This window comes from Pyxicephalus adspersus, chromosome 9 (assembly GCF_032062135.1).
Source record: "Pyxicephalus adspersus chromosome 9, UCB_Pads_2.0, whole genome shotgun sequence".
NCBI lineage: Eukaryota > Metazoa > Chordata > Amphibia > Anura > Pyxicephalidae > Pyxicephalus > Pyxicephalus adspersus.
In genome coordinates, this window is record NC_092866.1 from 44104510 (window position 1) to 44123016 (window position 18507).

At 41.8% G+C, this 18507-nt stretch overlaps 2 protein-coding genes across 2 annotated transcripts in view; one reads left to right on the forward strand and one right to left on the reverse strand.

Moving 5' to 3' along the window:
- MRPL23 (mitochondrial ribosomal protein L23) overlaps positions 1–18507 on the reverse strand; it is a 706510-nt gene that overhangs the window by 7611 nt on the left and 680392 nt on the right. The window lies entirely within an intron of this gene.
- On the forward strand, positions 771–2603 carry LOC140337730 (general transcription factor II-I repeat domain-containing protein 2B-like). Its single transcript, XM_072421529.1, has one exon. The coding sequence runs from the start codon at positions 771–773 to the stop codon at positions 2601–2603; it is 1833 nt and encodes a 610-aa protein (XP_072277630.1).

Genomic DNA, 18507 nt, shown 5'->3' on the forward strand with positions numbered 1-18507 from the left:
GGACTTTACTGAGTTTCTTTCTGTTTTAATTGCCATACATACATATATTGCTACTCATCACTATAAAACTGTACAGTCCTCAAAATACTATACCCCCTGAAGAAGCCAATTCTGGCGAATGTACTGTATTTATGCGACTGCAACAGTCAAAAACTTCTAACTTGCTATGAAATTTCTGTATAGTATCTATATTCTAGACTATAGTCTTGATACAATTTCACAGGACTAGGGATATAACGAGATGTTGATATAATATAAACTTTCTTTCTTTTATTTCTTTCTTTCCTTGTCTTTCTTTTCTTTCTTTCTTCCTTTCCTTTTCTTTTCCTTTCCTTTCTTTTCTTTTCTTTTCTTTCTTTCTTATTACTACAAAGAGGGAGAGAATCCTTTCACTTATCCTGGTTGGGTGAGGAGTTTGAGCAGTGAGGGAGGGTTGTAAGCCAAGAAGAGAAGGTCAGCAATGGATGGCAAGGTCAATTTGCCACAGACAAAATGACCCTTTCCATACATATAATGGATGTTTTATTTTTCATGGATGTAAGTTGACACAACCAGCACCACTAAGGGAGACTAACATTCCAGTGCAAGTAAGTCCATTATTCGGTCTGATGTTAGAGTTTAGGTCCACAATAATGGCTACCCAAAATCATCCACTACAATCTAAGTAAGGATCACAGCCGGTGATCAGTGTTTTTGCTTTATGTGCAGTCTTTGCAGTGTAGGGGAACCTGCTGATATCCATATTCTGGTTCTTAATCTTTATCTACATTATGTTTCAGGTTATCCCTGCCGGCCTCGTGCCCAAGATCAGCACCCCTCGGCATCGAAAGGTGGATAGTGAAAACCGGGCCTTCAAGGAACGTTGGGAAACAGATTATTTGTTTGTAAAAACAAAGGATAAGCCTCAGTGTTTGGTGTGTTTCCAGATCCTGGCCGTCTGCAAGGAGTACAATGTAAAAAGACACTACGTATCTCTGCACGAATGCCAGTTCTCCAAGTACACCGGGGAACTGAGGCTTGCAGTAATAAATGACTTGAAAAGCAAATTTAACAGCCAAACTCCCTTGCCTGCCCCAACCATAAACACCGAAAAGGCTGCCATCAAGGCCTCTTTCCTGATCTGCGAAGAGATTGTGAGAAGGAAAAAAGCATTTAGCGATGGCGCATTCATAAAGGATTGTGCTGTGAAAATGGCTCGAGCTTTTGGTAACGAAGAAATGGCGAAAAGCTTTGAGTCTGTTTCTCTCTCCCACCAAACGGTGGCCAGACGCATTTCAGTCATGGATCAGTACGTCACTCAAAAAGTCCAGGAGGCCATCAAGGACTGCACTTACTTCTCCATTGCTGTAGATGAAAACGTGGACATCACCGGTATTCACCAGCTCATCATATGCGTCCGCACGGTGGATGAAAACTTTAATATCTCTGAAGAGTTGCTACATCTGTCTCCGCTTCAAGGAGCTGCAGAAGATGAAGATGTTTACAAAGAAGTAAAGATTGCTCTTGGAGATTATGGTGGCTTGGGGCGGTGCATAAGCATTATGACCCATGGTTGTAAATTGACAAACTCGAAGAATGCTGGGCTGTCCATGCTGCTTAAGAGAGATGGCTTCAGCAGCATGCTATTACCCTGCATCATACACGAGGAAGGATTGCTGGGAACCTTGTTAAAAATGTCCGATGTGATGGAAATTGTTATAAAGGTAACACATTTGATCAGAGACAAAAAATGCGGTGTAACTCGTAGGAGGTTTAAGGCACTGCTGGAAGAACTGGAAGCAGCCAGTTCTGATTTGCCACAAAATCGAAACCTCCGATGGCTGAGTGAAGGAAGCTACCTCTCGAAATTCTTCAGATATCGGAGGGAAATTCACTCACTTCTAGTTGAGTTGAAATCAGACCCGGTATTAGAGATGTGTCTTTGTGACATGGACTTCCTCTGCTCCTTGGCCTTCTTAACAGACATTACACAAAGTTTAAACACCCTAAACAAGAACCTGCAGGAGAAGGAGCAGAACATCAGCCAGCTCTACAAACACATCTCTGCATTCAGAAACAAGCTTTTGCTCTTCAAACTCAATTTATTGAGAAATGAGCTGATACATTTTAACTGCTGCAGTGAACTTTTTTACGAGGTGAAGGAAAGTGGAACAGTTTTAAACTTTAACAGGTTTATCCCTAAGATTGAGATTCTTATTGAGAACTTTAGTGCCAGGTTTCAAGGATTCAATGACCTAAATTCCAGCTTCAGATTGTTCAGTAATCCACTCACCGTGGACATTGTTGCCGCAGATGTCAATTATCAAATGGAGTTATGTGAAGTACAGGCGGACGTATTCTTGGCTTCTCGAGCCGAGTCTGGAGTACCATTCTTTAAACTTCTTCCTAGAGATCGATACCCCAACTTACGGGACTTGGGACTGAAAATTGCCTCCATGTTTGGCAGTACCTATATTTGTGAGAAAACATTTTCTGATTTGAACCATATCAAGTCCAAATACAGGAATAATATCTCAAATCACACCCTCCTACAAGCACTTCGTCTGTCTACAACCAATCTTAAGGTAGACGTTGATGAATTGTTGTCACAGCCAGCCCATTAAAAGCAAATATTATTTCCGTTGTGTTGAAATAGACAAAACTACACCTACTTTTTTTCTTTTATCTACTTTTTTTTTTTTTTTTTTTTTAATCCTTCAACTTGTCCTGTTTTATATTTTGTGAACAGTGTTGAAGCTATAGTAGAAGATAAAAGAATTAGGCTAGACCAAAAGACAAACTTTGACACTTTTTCATACTTTTATTTATTATATTGTTCATACTTTTAATAGTATATTAGTGTATATTTATAAATCCTGCAAAATGGTTTTATTTGTTAAAGTTTGGTCCAAAGGAGAAGACCTTCTTCTGAAAAACTCATTGTTTTCTATGTTTTTTCTTGCAAATTTCCTTCATTTACTGACCATTACTAGTTATCTGTCTATAGCAGTGGTTGCCAACCTTTTCGGACCCACGGACCTCTGAGTTTACTGGCTCCAGACTTCACATGCACGGGGAGCCGGGTGTCACTCAAGGGGGTAGAGACTTTCCCCATAGTGACGTCATGATGCCAGAAACCACCCACTCTACCATTGCAGCTCTAAGCCAGAGTCAAAACCCGCCCACTTCCCTGTTCCTGCGATCTGATCGGGGACATGGTCCGCGGCTCTGGTCGGTGCTCCTTCTCCTGACCCCGCTTAGGGGTGCACCGGCCAGAGCCACGGACCACTAAAACCGCGGGTCTATAGCAAGTCACAACCTCCTGTGCTAGTTTTACAGGCTACATTGCTAAGGCAGGCTTAGACACCAGTAAAATTTTCACAGTTCTCGGAGTCATAAGTGTCCATGAACCAATGTAATTGTGTCAGTATTTTACCACCCCCCCTCCCCCCAATACTTTGTTTCAACTTTCAAATTTTACTTTATGTGTTAGGTTATTTTCAGACTGGAGGGTGAGGTTGCAGTGCTTCCTCACGCCAGTAAATTTCTGCCTCGGTGAGATACTACATGTGGCATTTACCCAAAGCAGCCCAGTAGAGAATGAATAGGGGTGCCAGTGAGAAGTTCAGAACCAATTGCTGTTGCAGGGCTGTAGTGAAGCACTGAGCAGCTGGCAAGATGCCAGCCAGGGAATTGATTACTTCATCCCACTATAGGTCTGAACCTGCTTTATTACCAAACCTACACCCTTGTACTTCAGGGCTCTGCTTTGGGCAACAAATAGTTTAATGATTTGACCTGTAGTAAACTTTCAGTAAGAGAAAAATGCATAATAACCTGCTTATCGGTAATCCCGAGTGTGGCTTGGGTTTAATTTTCAGTACCAAAAACTGTAACCCCAAGTTACACTCAGGGTGGAATTGCCAGGGAGTTTAAAAAGCTTACCCTGTAAGCGATGCCCATGACGTCCTCCAGCAGTGCCCACAGCATCCGACATGAGGCCGGGGCAAGCAGATGCCAACCAGGCATCTGCGTGTGAACGTATGGCTAGGGAGGTTGGGATCGTGCGGCCGGGAGACGGTGGGTATTTTTAAATGTATCGCTTTTGCATTTAAAAATACCTAATATTCATACCAGCAGGGAAGTTAAGCAAAAGATATAATGTATACATCGCTGCATCCTCTAAGTTAAGCTGCCAGGCTGCCCCAGACTCACAGCTCTCTCTGCACAAAGCTGAATGGACTGAATAGCTTTGTGATGACATCTATTTAGCTAAGTATAAAATAAACATTTCTGGATGTAAATTCTATTTAGGGATATGTAAAAATTCACCATGTACTGTGACACAGCCCAAAATTTTACTATACTACATTACATTACTATTACATTTGCTCAGTGATATGATGTGTATTGTGGAGAAAGAACCCTGAGCTTTCACATTATGGGTAATACCAATTTAACCCACTACCAATGTCTCAGTGCTGAAATTAATTAATGCCCATGTATATGCATGAAGATCTGAGGAGCCATTCAGTGTCCTACGGACCTGATTTTGTGTGTCATGTTAAATCAAAATGTTTGTTTCTTTAACAAGAAAACACAAATTTTACGCGTTGAACACCATCTTCAAGGAAATGAATACTCTATTCCATTCCAATTTTCTTTTTTCACCCACTCCTAGTTATTCACTATTTAAATAAATAGACCCCTGTGTCTAGATTTATATCTCTTTGGAAACCACTGTTGTGCACTTTTCTGAAAGGCAATAGGAAGCATCTACATCATCAAGGAGAAATGTGTCCACTGGAAGGACAATTTACCCACATTACAGACTAGAAGAAAGAAGAATCAAACCCAGTATGTAGTCTTCTAAAAAGTTCCATGGCCATTACTTCTGGTAAAGAATTGGTCCTTTTGATTTTTTGAGAGACTTAAGGGAAAATCTTATGATTACCCAAGGATTGGTGGGGTGGGAAGGTTAGTGGGCATTTTAAAATAGTGCTCGAAAATAAGATAAAAACAATTTCTATTCAATATTATTTTATGTTCCCTTTACCAGTGGTCTTTACAGACCTACGGACCCCTAAACTTACAGGCCCCAGGCTGTGCATGCCTGGGGAGCCATTTGTCACTCAAAGGGGAAGAAACTTTCCCCAGATTGATGTTAGAATGCCAAAATCCTCCCACTTTCCCATCACTGATCTGAGCCTGCGATGGGAGAGTAAGTGGGTTGTGTCCAGAAACAACCCGCCCACCACCCTGACCCAGCGATCTGTATTGGGAACATGGTCCGCAGCTCTGGCCGGTATGGCCCCTCAGCGGGGTCCTTCTCCTGACCCCGCTGGGGGTGCATTGGCCAGAGCGACGGACCACCGGTTGGCGACTGCTGCCCTATAGCGTAAAATAGGTGCAACAGTTTCATTGCTTTATACCATAAACACTGCCTTTGCTCTATATTGTTTATGTAACTCTTGAAGATATCCTGTTACCCTTGTTTCTTTTTATTTCTTGTAAAATGAAAATAAAGAATGTTATATAAAAAATTTTTTAAAACTGTACTATTTAAAAAAATAAACATGCTTGTTCTTCAATATTCACCTTTTTTTCCAGAGATTTTCAACACAATGGTCACTGGATGTTCTCATGACCAGCATCATTCAACCTTCAGATTGTCTTGTAGCCTCCCTGGCCTGTGATTGGACACTAAAAAGAAAAGTAGCACACCTGGCTCATCTGTCACTCTGCTTTCCCTTCCTTTTCACATGTTTCTTGTCAACAGAAAATTATTTTTTCCTTGTACTGCTGCTTCTTCTCACCCTCCAGCTTTTCTGTACACAGACCACAAGTAGTCGATACTAGATCGATATTTAAGTTTGTGTTCAGGAATTTTGGCCATCTTGATTGGCCAGGCTGGATTGATGAACCTCCAAAGAATGTTTGTGGCAATTCATTCATTTTGATCACCCTGGTATGGCGGGATCGTATTTAAAGCTGGGCAGCTCACTGCACATATTACATTCTTTCATTTGAAGAATGTATTTAGTAATTGGACCCTCTATGCTAATATATGATGTAGGTCAGGAGTGTCAAACTCAAATACAGAGGGCCGAAATTACAAACTTAGACCAAGTCGGAGGGACAAACTTAAAAGTTATTGAAAAAAAATTGAAGTTTTTCCTTCTCATTATATATAAAACATTTCCCAATGGATACAAAGAGGTTTAGCTAAACATTCAATCTGGAACAAGCTTATAATAGAGAAAGAGGCCCAAGAATTTTTTTTTAATTTTAAACAAAAAAATTTTTAAAATCAAAATGATCTACCAACAAAAAAAATGCTAAACATATGAGTTATATGAGTTCATATTCATACGAGTATGAATTAACTGGAGCTAATGAAACTGAAAATGAATGGCAGAAGATGGCACAGATATTGCACTACAAGTATATGGTGACAGGAAAGCTGCACCTCTCCTGTCAGAGGAGAATGACTGCGGCACAAGATACTGCCCAGCACTGCTCACCTCGCACTGCCCCGCCTCACACGGCCCGCCTCACACTGCTCACCTTGCACTGCCCTGCCTCACACTGCCCCTCCTCACACTGCCCCGCCTCACACTGCTCTGCCTCACACTGCCCCGCCTCACACTGCTTGCCTCACACTGCCCCGTCTCACATTGCTCACCTCACACTGCCCTCCTCACACTGCTCACCTTGCACTGCCCTGCCTCACACTGCTCACCTTGCACTGCCCTGCCTCACACTGCCCGCCTCACACTGCCCTCCTCACACTGCTCCGCCTCACACTGCCCCGCCTCACACTGCTCGCCTCGCACTGCCCCGTCTCACACTGCTCGCCTCGCACTGCCCCGTCTCACACTGCCCACCTCACACTGCCCTCCTCACACTGCCCACCTCACACTGCCCTCCTCACACTACCCCGCCTCATACTGCCCTCCTCAAGCTGCCCTCCTCACACTGCTCACCTCACAATGCCCTCCTCACGCTGCCCACTTCACAATGTCCTCCTCACACTGCCCTCCTCATGCTGCCCTCCCCACTGTTACATGGAGCCTTCTCACACACAAAGACATCCCCGGCATCCCTTTAGATGTGGTCTGCTAGGAAACAGCAGGGAGGGGGTGGGCAGGGCTCTGTGTGGTGCCTTTGATGCCTGAGAGGGGGAGGGGGGAGGCAGAGTTCTCTCACTTGTCACTTAGGAGTGATGGCGAGACTACAATTCCCAGCATTGCTTGTGTCTATGGAACCGTCAAAAGCAGTGATGCCAGCAATTGTAGTAGCAGGCGGGCCACATGTAATTCATCTTCGGAATTCTTTGGGGGGCCAAAAAAAAAGGACCTTGCAGGTCACATTTGCCTGCGGGCCAGAGTTTGACACCCCTGATGTAGGTAATACCTTGTTAGGATTCTTATGTGTTAAATATCGACCCATAGGGGGCAATTGCTAATTTTGGATTTTCTCCACTTTCCACACCCACTAAATTTTTTGTTCTGGCTACATGGCCTGTTCCTTCAGCTGGCAGCTTGTAGTGCTTTTTATTTGCTGGTTAAATTCTGCTTTATACCACCTGCATTTAATAAAATGCATATGATTATATATAAATGATTACAGGGCTTCTATAATTTGTGTCTTTAAATTGAAGTTCAGCTTTAGTCAATGATTTCCAATTTTCTGCCTATTGCATCTTCTCTTTGTCTGTTCAGCCAGGACTGAATTATGTTATAATTCTCCATTTTTGTGAATTCTTTATTGATTTCCAACTTCACCTCCTGCAAAGTATGCCAAAACACTTCTCTATACATTAGGCTTAGTCTACATGGACTGTTTCCCCAGCGTTTAACCTGAGGCTTTTAAAGCCCATGTTTGAAGTCCCCATGCATTCCAATGTGATAATCTACACCAGGACGTTTCCTTCAGGCACGTTTTTGAGTGTTATCTTAAACGTTGCTTGCAACTTTTAAAACACTGGATAAACGCATAAAAACGCTTCCATTTAACTCAAAGGAGGCTTTTTCAAGCGTTTTTAAGCTTTTATGAAAGCTTCTATTGAAAACAATGGGGGCTTTTATAAACGTTTTTAGCAGGGCTTTGGACTCTGGAAGACCCCTTTAATAAGGAGACTCCCAGATCTCCACCACCCCACCCTGGGGAATGAGTACAGGGGTACACAAAACCCCTTACTCATTCCCTGAAAGGGTTAAAATATGTGTAAAAAAAAATTGGACGAGGCTTTATTGTTAAATCATTTTATTAATGTGTGTATTTGTGTAACTAATTTTTTTTTATTTACAGGTTATTCCACTAGCAGGAGGATTTCCAGGGCTGCAATGAGCACAGCCCTGGAAATCCACCTGACAGTGAGGGATCGCAGGGCACTAGGGGTTAAATGAGGACAAGCCTCTCCGTTCACCCCTAGTGCTCTGTGATTGGCTGAGGTTTTACGTTTCTCAGCTTTTCAGCACTGGACATGAATGGGGAGACTTGGCTGAGAAATAGGAAACCCTGATGACAGCTGAATCATCGTCAGGATTTCCCTTTCCTCAGCCAATCAGGGAGCAGAGCAGTCAGGGGAGCTCTGCTATGCTGACAGCTCCACTCCCCTGATCACTCCGGCAGCCCTGGAGTAGCTGTGACATGTATTACAGATACAGAACACATGTCAGCTTATCAACACATCACATCACATGGGACCCAATAGGAGCTCAGCATCACATCACACGAGTTAGGCAACACAACACACCACACAACATGGGACCCAATAGGAGCTCAGCAACACATTACATGGGACCCAATGGGAGCTCAGCAACACATCACACCACTTTGTCCAGCCAGTTACCCAGCTGCACGCCATACAGTGCTTCAGTGCCACAAATGTTAGGGTGGCGGCTGGCTTCCATCCAGCTAGTGGAAGTCTCAAGAGTGGTCACACCACAACACACACCACACCACTTCATCCAGCCAGTTACCTCGCTGCACACCACACAGTGCTGTAGTGCCACAATGGTAATGTTAGGGTGGCAGCTGGCTTCCATCCAGCTAGTGGAAGACTCAAGAGTGGTCACACCACACCACACACAATAAGGTCTATCCTAATTCACCTCCCACTGCTAAACAACCAGTAAGTCCCCCATGTAGGTTGGCCTGCTTTTTTTTAATCATGCACATTGTACAATAGGTATTTTAGCTCACCCTAGTAGACTGCAGTTTCATGTCACATGATATAAATATCAGGCTGTTCCTCATGAAATCTATATTTATTGAATGGCAGTGCCTACAAACACAATAGAATGATATATGATTGTGGAAATTAGACATATCGAATCTGGTGACCCTAAAATCTCTTCTCATTACATTAACATAGTAACACAGTAACATAATCGACCTATTATTTAATCAATACATTAGTAAAGATGTTATATAGGATTGATTTGTACATAAGCCAGAGGAGGAATGAATCGGAGAAATATCCTAATCCTTGCTGCAAAGCTCATTTAGGTTTAAGTTACAGAAAGTGATCCACAAAGCTGATGGCTTCTGCTGTGCTGTGTTTTATGTTAACCAAGAGTGCTTTTGGGTTTCTTTGTCATGTGTTAAATGTTAATTTGTAAAGCAAAAAGTATATGTTAGAGATTTATAGTAGTATCTGCAGGTAATAAGTGGATTTTAGCACATTGCTACCTTCCTATCCATCACCAGAAGCTTATATCGCCTTCTTTGGCAGAAATTACTTGTAGTCTATGTATATAAAATAGGATGTATGTATGTGTGTATGTATGTATGAATGTATGCATCTTTGTGTGTGTGTGTGTATGTATGTTCCACCATCACTCGAAAACGCATTTCACACATTTCAACCAAACTTGCCATACATATCATTGAGACTCATGTGAGTGCACCACTCATCTTTGTACAGAGCTGTGCTATATGTCAGAGCTATATTTGGTTGTATGTATGGTGTTTATGTGATCACTAGGAAACGCAACAACACATTTCAACCAAACTTGCTAGATACATGACTCAGACTCATGTGAGTGCCCAGCTGATCTTTGTACAGCGCTCTGCTTTATGTCAGAGCTCTATTTGGTGATCACTAGGAAACGCATAGAGACATTTAAACCAAACTTGCGAGACATATGACACCGCTGATCTTTGTACAGCTCTGTGTATATATGTATATGTCAGAGGTTTATAAATTAATATTAGTATTTGACTGTGGGGGGGACATTAGTGTCAACTTCTCTGTACAGAGACTGATTTGTCTAGCTCAGTGTTTCATTGTACCCCTCTATTAGCAAGTGAAGGCATTCCTGGTGGGAGGAGCTGAAATGTCTAATCCCGCCCAGCCTTGGGCAGGACTACTACCTAGATTGATGGATCATTGCCTTCTGTCTAAGGGCGGAAACCCTTGGCAATAAACTAAATCTCAAACTTTGCACAACTTTTTTGACACCCGGGAGGCTGGTGCACAAAGCACCGCCCCCTTTTTATCTCACATGGCTTTTCATATAGGGATGACCTTTAGATGATGCTAGTCCTTTTTTGGACGGCTGCCACAAGCTCCTCCTGCTGCTATTGTTTCTACACCAGTACAACAGTAAGTCTACTAATATTATTATTAAAAAACAGGATTTATATAGCGCCAACATATTACGCAGTGCTGTACATTAAATAGGGATTGCAAATGACAGACTAATACAGGCAGTGATACAGGAGGAGGAGAGGACTCTGCCCCGAAGAGCTTACAATCTAGTTTGAGAGCTCTTTTAAATGAGCAGAAAGTAGGAGCTGGGGAGTTGGGGCAGCTCTAGAGAAGTCTTGTATCCGTGCGTGTGATGAGGTCATTGGAGGAGCGGAGAGAGCGGCAGGGGGAGTATTTTTTTTTACTAGGTCAGAAATGTAAGTGGGACAATAACTGTGTAGGGATTTGAAGGCAAAGCACAGGAGCTTGAATTTGATTCTAAGGTGAAATGGAAGCCAATGGAGAGAACTACAAAGAGATGCAGCGGAAGAGGAACGGAGGGAAGGATGGATGAGTCTGGCTGCAGCATTCATAATAGATTCATAATGGAGGAGAGAGTCGGGTTAGTGGAATACCAGAGAGGAGGAGGTTACAGTAGTCCAGACGAGAGATGATAAGAGCATGTACAAGGAGTTTGGTGGTCTCAGGGGAGAGGTAGGGGGGGATTTTGGAGATGTTACGTAGGTGAAAGTGACAGGACCTGGAAATGTTCCCAATATGGGGGGTAAATGAGAGGGCAGAATCAAAGATTACACCAAGACAACGTGCCTGAGGGGAGGGCCGAATAACAGTATATTAGAATAATCTCAGAGAAATGAGAACCGGTCCAAGAACTGACCCTTGGGGAACACCAAAAGGGAGGAGAGTGGGTGAGGAGGAATTACCATTGAAAGAAACTTGAAAGGAGCGGTCAGACAGATAGGAAGCAAACCAAGAGAGAGCAGTGTCACTGATACCAATGGAGCGCATGATTTCTATTAGAAGGGGGTGATCAACAGTGTCAAAAGCAGAGGAAAGATCAAGGAGAAGGAGAAAGGAAAAGTTGCCTTGAGACTTAGCTTTGATGAGGTCATTGGCCACTTTAGTGTGAGGGCTGTTTCAGTGGAGTGGGCAGCTCTCAAAGTATCACTATCTCTTCCAACTAAAATCATTTTAGGTATGGGTTATATGTAATCAATTTTTTACTATTTTCCTTTTCTTTTTCTTCCCTTTGCAGTACTGGATTCATTTCTTACTCCTGTACTCCTCAGTTATGGAAAAAGTACATCATCATAATATCACTCTCATAAGAACATTGCTCACTATATGTATACAAGCTTCATACCCTACTAAGGTACGTTTATGTACCCCAAGGAGTATATCTATATATAGCTACAAATATCTTATGGTGTACTTATCAACTGCTTTTCATTTATTTATGGAGATACCCTACCAAGCACACAGATATCGTTCACCAATAGTTCTATTAGTCCCCTATAGAACACATCTCAGGTATGCCATCTCGTGGACAACTAATATATTGCATTATCCTACTATTTTTCTGATAATAAATACCTTCTTTCTATCATTGAAATATTTGCTTTCTCATAGAATACCCCCAATTCCTATGTTTTAGACCTAAGAAATGAATACTCAATAACTTACACCAACCATTTTACTGTCCAAGTAAGTTTAACTATTTTGAATTTGACAATGGCAGTTCGTAATTGAGATTCTATCCATTATAGTGCTTATCCAACACACTTACCTGCTATCTAAAACTCTGGCCCTTGATGTGACTTCAGCGTCTGATCCTGTATCAATAAATAATACCTTTCCAAACAGCCTGAGCCTCAAAACTCTTCTTTCTTTCTATATTTATAACTTTTAAAGAGGTGGCTTCAAAAATTACTACAAGGAGGGAGAGAATTCATTCACTTATCCTGGTTGGGTGGGGAGTTTGAGCGGTGAGGGAGGGTTGTAAGCCAAGAAGCGAAGGTCAGCAATGAATGGCAAGGTCAACTTGCAACAAGATGACCTTTTCCATACATATAATGGATGTTTTATTTTTCATGGATGTAAGTTGACAGAACCAGCACCACTATGGGAGACTAACATTTCAGTGCAAGTAAGTCCAATATTAGGTCTGATGTTAGAGTTTAGGTTCACAATATTGGCTTTTTAGAAATGGATTACATGTTTGTAAAAACAAAGGATAAGCCTCAGTGTTTGGTGTGTTTCCAGATCCTGGCCGTCTGCAAGGAGAACAATGTAAAAAGACACTACGTATCTCTGCACAAATACCAGTTCTCCAAGTAGACCGGGGAACTGAGGCTTGCAGTAATAAATGACTTGAAAAGCAAATTTAACAGCCAAATTCCCTTGCTTGCCCCAACCACAAACACCGAAAAGGCTGACATCAAGGCCTCATTCCTGATCCGTGAGAAGGAAAAAAGCATTAAGCGATGGCGCATTCATCAAGGAGTGTGCTGTGAAAATGGCTTGAGCTTTTGATAACAAAGAAATGGCAAAAGGCTTTGAGTCTTTTTCACTCTCCCACCAAACAGTGGCCCGACCCATTTCAGTCATGGATCAGTACGTCACTCAAAAAGTCCACAAGGCCATCAAGGACTGCACTTACTTCTCCATTGCTGTAGATGAAAACGTGGACATCACCGGTATTCACCAGCTCATCATCTGCGTCCATGCAGTGGATGAAAACTATATTATCTCTAAAGAGTTGCTGCATTTCACTCTGCTTCAAGGAGCTGCAGAAGATGAAGATATTTACGAAGAAGTAAAAATTGCTCTTGGAGAATATGGCGGCTTGGGACGGTGCATAGGCATTATGACCCATGGTTGTAAATTGACAAACTTGAAGAACACTGGGCTGTCCACGCTGCTTGAGAGAGATGGCTTCAGCAGCATGCTATTACCCTGCATCGTACACGAGGAAGGCTTGGTGGGAACCTTGTTAAAATAGTCCGATGTGATGGAAATTGTTATAAAGGTAAAATGTGGTGTAACTCGTAGGAGGTTTAAGGCCCTGCTGGTAGAACTGTAAGCAGCCAGTTCTGATTTGCCGCAAAATCGAAACTCTTGATGGCTGAGTGAAGGAAGCTACCTCTCGAAATTCTTAAGATATTGGAAGGAAATTCGCTCACTTCTAGTTGAGTTGAAATCAGACCCGGTGTTAGAGATGTGTCTTTGTGACATGGACTTCCTCTGCTCCTTGGCCTTCTTAACAGACATTACACAAAGTTTAAACACCCTAAACAAGAACCTGCAGGAGAAGGAGCAGAACATCAGCCAGCTCTACAAACACACCTCTGCATTCAGAAACAAGCTTTTGCTCTTCAAACTCAATTTATTGAGAAATGAGCTGATACATTTTAACTGCTGCAGTGAACTTTTTTTATGAGGAGAAGGAAAGTGGAACAGTTTTAAACTTTAACAGGTTTATCCTTAGGATTGAGATTCTCATTGAGAACTTTAGTGCCAGGTTTCAAGGATTCAATGACCTAAATTCCAGCTTCAGATTGTTCAGTAGTCCAATCACCATTGACATTGTTGCCGCAAATGTTAATTATCAAATAGAATTATGTGAAGTATAGGCGGACGTATTACTGGCTTCTCGACCCGAGTCAAGGGTACCATTCTTCAAACTTCTTCATAGAGATAAAAACCCCAATTTACGGGACTTGGGACTGAAAATTGCCTCCATGTTTCACAGTACCTATATTTGTGAAAAAAACATTTTCTGATTTGAACCATATCAAGTCCAAATACAGGAATAATATCTCAAATCACACCCTCCTACAATCACTTTGTCTGTCTACAACCAGTGTTAAGGTAGATGTTGATGAATTGTTGTCTCAGCCAGCCCATTAAAAACAAATATTATTTCTGTTATGTTGAAATAGACAAAATTACACCTATCTATGTTTTTTTTTTTTATCCTTCAACTTGTCCTGTTTTATATTTTGTGAACAGTGTTGAAGATATAGTAGAAGAGAAAAGAATTAGGCTAGACCAAAAGACAAACTGTTACACTTTTTTAATACATTTATTTATTATATTGTTTATACTTTTGTAAATATAGTAGTGTAAAATTATAAATCCTGAAAAATGGTATTACTTGTTAGATTTTGGGTCCAAAGGAGAAGACCTTCTTCTCATAAACTCATTGTTTGCTATGCTTTTTCTAGCAAATTGCCTTCATTTTGTGTTCCCTGTATTTTATTGCAATGCAGGTTGGTGCTGTTATGTAACACCAAAACTCCATGAAGCCATGACCTGTATTTTGTATAACCATTTAGTGGCTATTACTAGTTTTCTGTCCATAGCAGTGGTGATGCCAGAACCTGCCCACTCTACCATTGCAGGTCTAAGCCTAAGATCAGAGAGTGGGCGGGTTGTGTCCAGAGTCACAACCCACCCACTTCCCTGGGCCTGCAATCTGTTCGGTGGACATGGTCCGCAGCTCTGGCCGGTGCTCCCCACAGCAGGGTCATTCTACACCTGCTCAGGGGCACACTGGCCAGGGCCACGGACCACTAAAGCACTGGTCTATAGCATTAAGTCACAACCTCATGTGCTAGGTTTACAGGCTTCATTGCTATGGCAGGCTTAGACACCAGTGAGATCAAAAATTGGTTGGGGCAGCACACATCAAAATTGGTGTTCTTTAAAAATTAAATGTCCATTAACCAATGTAATTGTGTAAGTATTCTACCCTCCCTATATTTTGTTTCAACTTTCAAATTTTACTTTATGTGTTAGGTATCGTTCAGACTGGAGAGTGAGGTTGCAGTGCGGTTACTGCTTCCTCACGCTAGTAAATCACTGCCTCGGGGAGATACTACATGGGGCATTTACCCAAAGCAGCCCAGTAGACAATGAATAGGGGTGGCATTGAGAGGTTCAGAACCAATTGCTGTTGCAGGGCTGCAGTGAAACGCTGAGCAGCTGGCAAGATGCCAGATGGAGGAATGATTACGTCACCGCACTGCAGGTCTAAGTCTGCTTTTTTACCAAACCTACACCCTGGTACCCCAGGGCTCTGCTTTGGGCAACAAATAGTTAATGATATGACCTGTAGCAAACGTTCAGTGAGAGAAAAATGCATGATATCCTCCTTAGCGGTAATCCTGAGTGTGGCTTGGGATTTATTTTCAGTACCAAAAACGGTAACCCCGAGTCACACTCGGGGCGGAATTGTCAGGGAGTTTAAAAAGCTTACCTTGTAAGCGGTGCCCACGACACCCCACTCTGAGGATGCCAAACATAATATTTGCACAAAAAATTGCATTCTCCTTATGGAATAATTCAAATGCAATTAAAAATCACAAACCACTGAGCTCCTGTCTTACCTTCCGACTTGCAAATGGCTCATCTCCAGCATTGAAATTCCTATGATTTCACAGAACACAGTTAGCTTCCCACAGTGTGCATAGAAGCTGCAGCAAGTCAAATAAACCCTGCATTACTTCCTGAGGAAGGTTCAGTAATATCTAGCACTTCCACCCTAAGTCTAAAGGTCTATGACCCAGCCCTTTTGGATAATTAGATTTAAGGGTATTTCAATCATGAAGGCTTAGCCTCATTTGTTGGTATTATTACAACTTTTGTAATTTGTCAAGGCAACCCACTAAGTTACCAAGCTTGATGGCTAAGACGTGTAGATTTGAGCAATCTCTCTGGGCTTGGGGTTGCCGCTGAATGTAAGTGCATTTGTGCACCAACTTATGTTCTGAATGAAGTCTTACTTTCTGTGTCTTTGCACAGATGTTATAACTTACACATATACAGGAATGTGCATCAAATGGCGCCAAACAACCTATGTAAGTTTGGTTCCTCACTGTCTAGTGATGTGTAATTTAGCTCTCATGGACCCCTGATTGATTTCCCATTCTAGACTGAGCATTTTACCTTGGCCTGTCCAACCATTCATAAATTGTCCTCTTTTGCTGGATTTGGGATGCCTAAGCATTCTGTTGCCTGATTTTCTATTGCTGACATCGGCCCTCGTAATTTTTCAGCGGCCTGATTCTCTGTTTCTGCCCTCAGCCTGTCTGACCTTTCCACTGTCTGCTGCTTCATTGCTTACCTTGGCTTGCATGACACATCTGCTGCTAGATCCTTTTTTACCTTGATCTGCTTGAGCATTCTGCTACCCAATCCTCCATTGCTCACCTTTCTTGGCTTGCCTGACCAATCACCTGCCCAATCCCCATTTGCTGATCTTTGCTTGCTTGATTCTCCATCACTGACCTTGGCCTTCCTGACCATTCTGCTGCCCGATCCTTCATTGCTGACCTTCCTTACCTGTCCAGTTCCCTGTTGCTGATCTTGGCTTGCTAATCCTCTGTCATTGACCTTGACCATCCTGACCATTCTGCTGCCTGATCTCCATTTTTACCTAATCATCCTGCTGCCTGATCGTTCATTGCCAACCTTGGGTTACCTGACTATCCCGCTGTCTGATCCTTTGTTTCTGACCTCATCTTGCCTAACCATTCAGCAGTTCATTTTTCCACCATCATCAGTTTCCTGTGGTCATTATCAAGGAACTCCTGACTTCAATGTATGAAGATCACTTTCACAAACTGAGTTTCCAGGCTGAGCTATGCAACATTACCATCTAAATCACCAGTAAAGAAAGTGATGGAAATCCAAAATTATATATTCGTCATTGGATGACAAATTAAAGAACTGGTCCCGTGAGTTCCTCCCTACCCACATCCAACTTTATTTCTTTCCTTAACATCTTTTTTTTTAAGATATATAGAATGTAAGAATGTTAGGAATTACTCTTCTGGATTTCTTTTTATTTCTTCCTGGATTTGCTGGAGAGAAGTTGTAATGGGATACAGCCTGACATTTGGCATAAAAAGTTGACATCTTACAATGATGTTCATGGTGCTTTAGTCTTAAAGACCAATATTGTTAGCTACGCAATGTTCATGTTTTATGAGTTAATAAAAGCTAGAGTATATTCCTAATAAAGGACAAAACATCACTTTCATATATCTGATGTTTTGTTATGTTTATGCTTATTTGTTTATACTTTGTATTTTAGGGAGGTTTGATATTGGTCGTGTACAAAGGAGATGTGGTGTAATCTGTAATAGGAAAACTTTTTCCAGTGCTAACTAAGATGGAATTTCCCCCGTATGTTGCAGATATTTTTCTCAATGCTTGTTTCCAGAACAGACCATGCAAGAACATCTCCCCAGTGGAGCAAGTAAAAGCAAATGAGGGTTTTCAACCATTACCTACTCTATCCAAGATTATTATTATTATTATTATTAGTATTATTATTATTAATAAACAGGATTTATATAGCGCCAACATATTACGCAGCGCTGTACATTAAATAGGGATTGCAAATGACAGACGTACATTAAATAGGGATTGCAAATGACAGACTAATACAGACAGTGATACAGGAGGAGAGGACCCTGCCCCGAAGAGCTTACAATCTAGTAGGTGATGTATAAAAATGGTATTATATATACTTTAACACATACATTAGGGGCTATATGAAGACTGTATGTATGGGGAAACAGTGCATTACTGAATTTGGTGGTTTTCCATCTGCCCTTCTACCCGCCACAACTTCAGCCCTGTAACCCTTATCACCTCTGCAGACATCTTCCCCTACTTGTGCTTGATGTGTCAGGATCCCTGCCTACCTCTTCTCTCCCTGTCTTTTGCATACCTATTCCAACATCATAAAAACCCTAATTGAGGCCTGAATCATAGTTCTGAATACAAAATATTTGTATCCCCTAGAACAGTGAAAACCTAGAACAGTTGGCTCCCCTACCTTCACCTTCCCATACCCTGTACTAAAAAGCTGACATCTGCTTCCTATAAGCAACAGATTCCAGCCATGTACAAGAGCCATGTATACACTTTTTTGTGACATACACAAAATATAAAGGGTAGGAAATATGTGTAATTTTGTCCAGTTTAGGAGTTTTTATTGCATTGTAATGTTAACA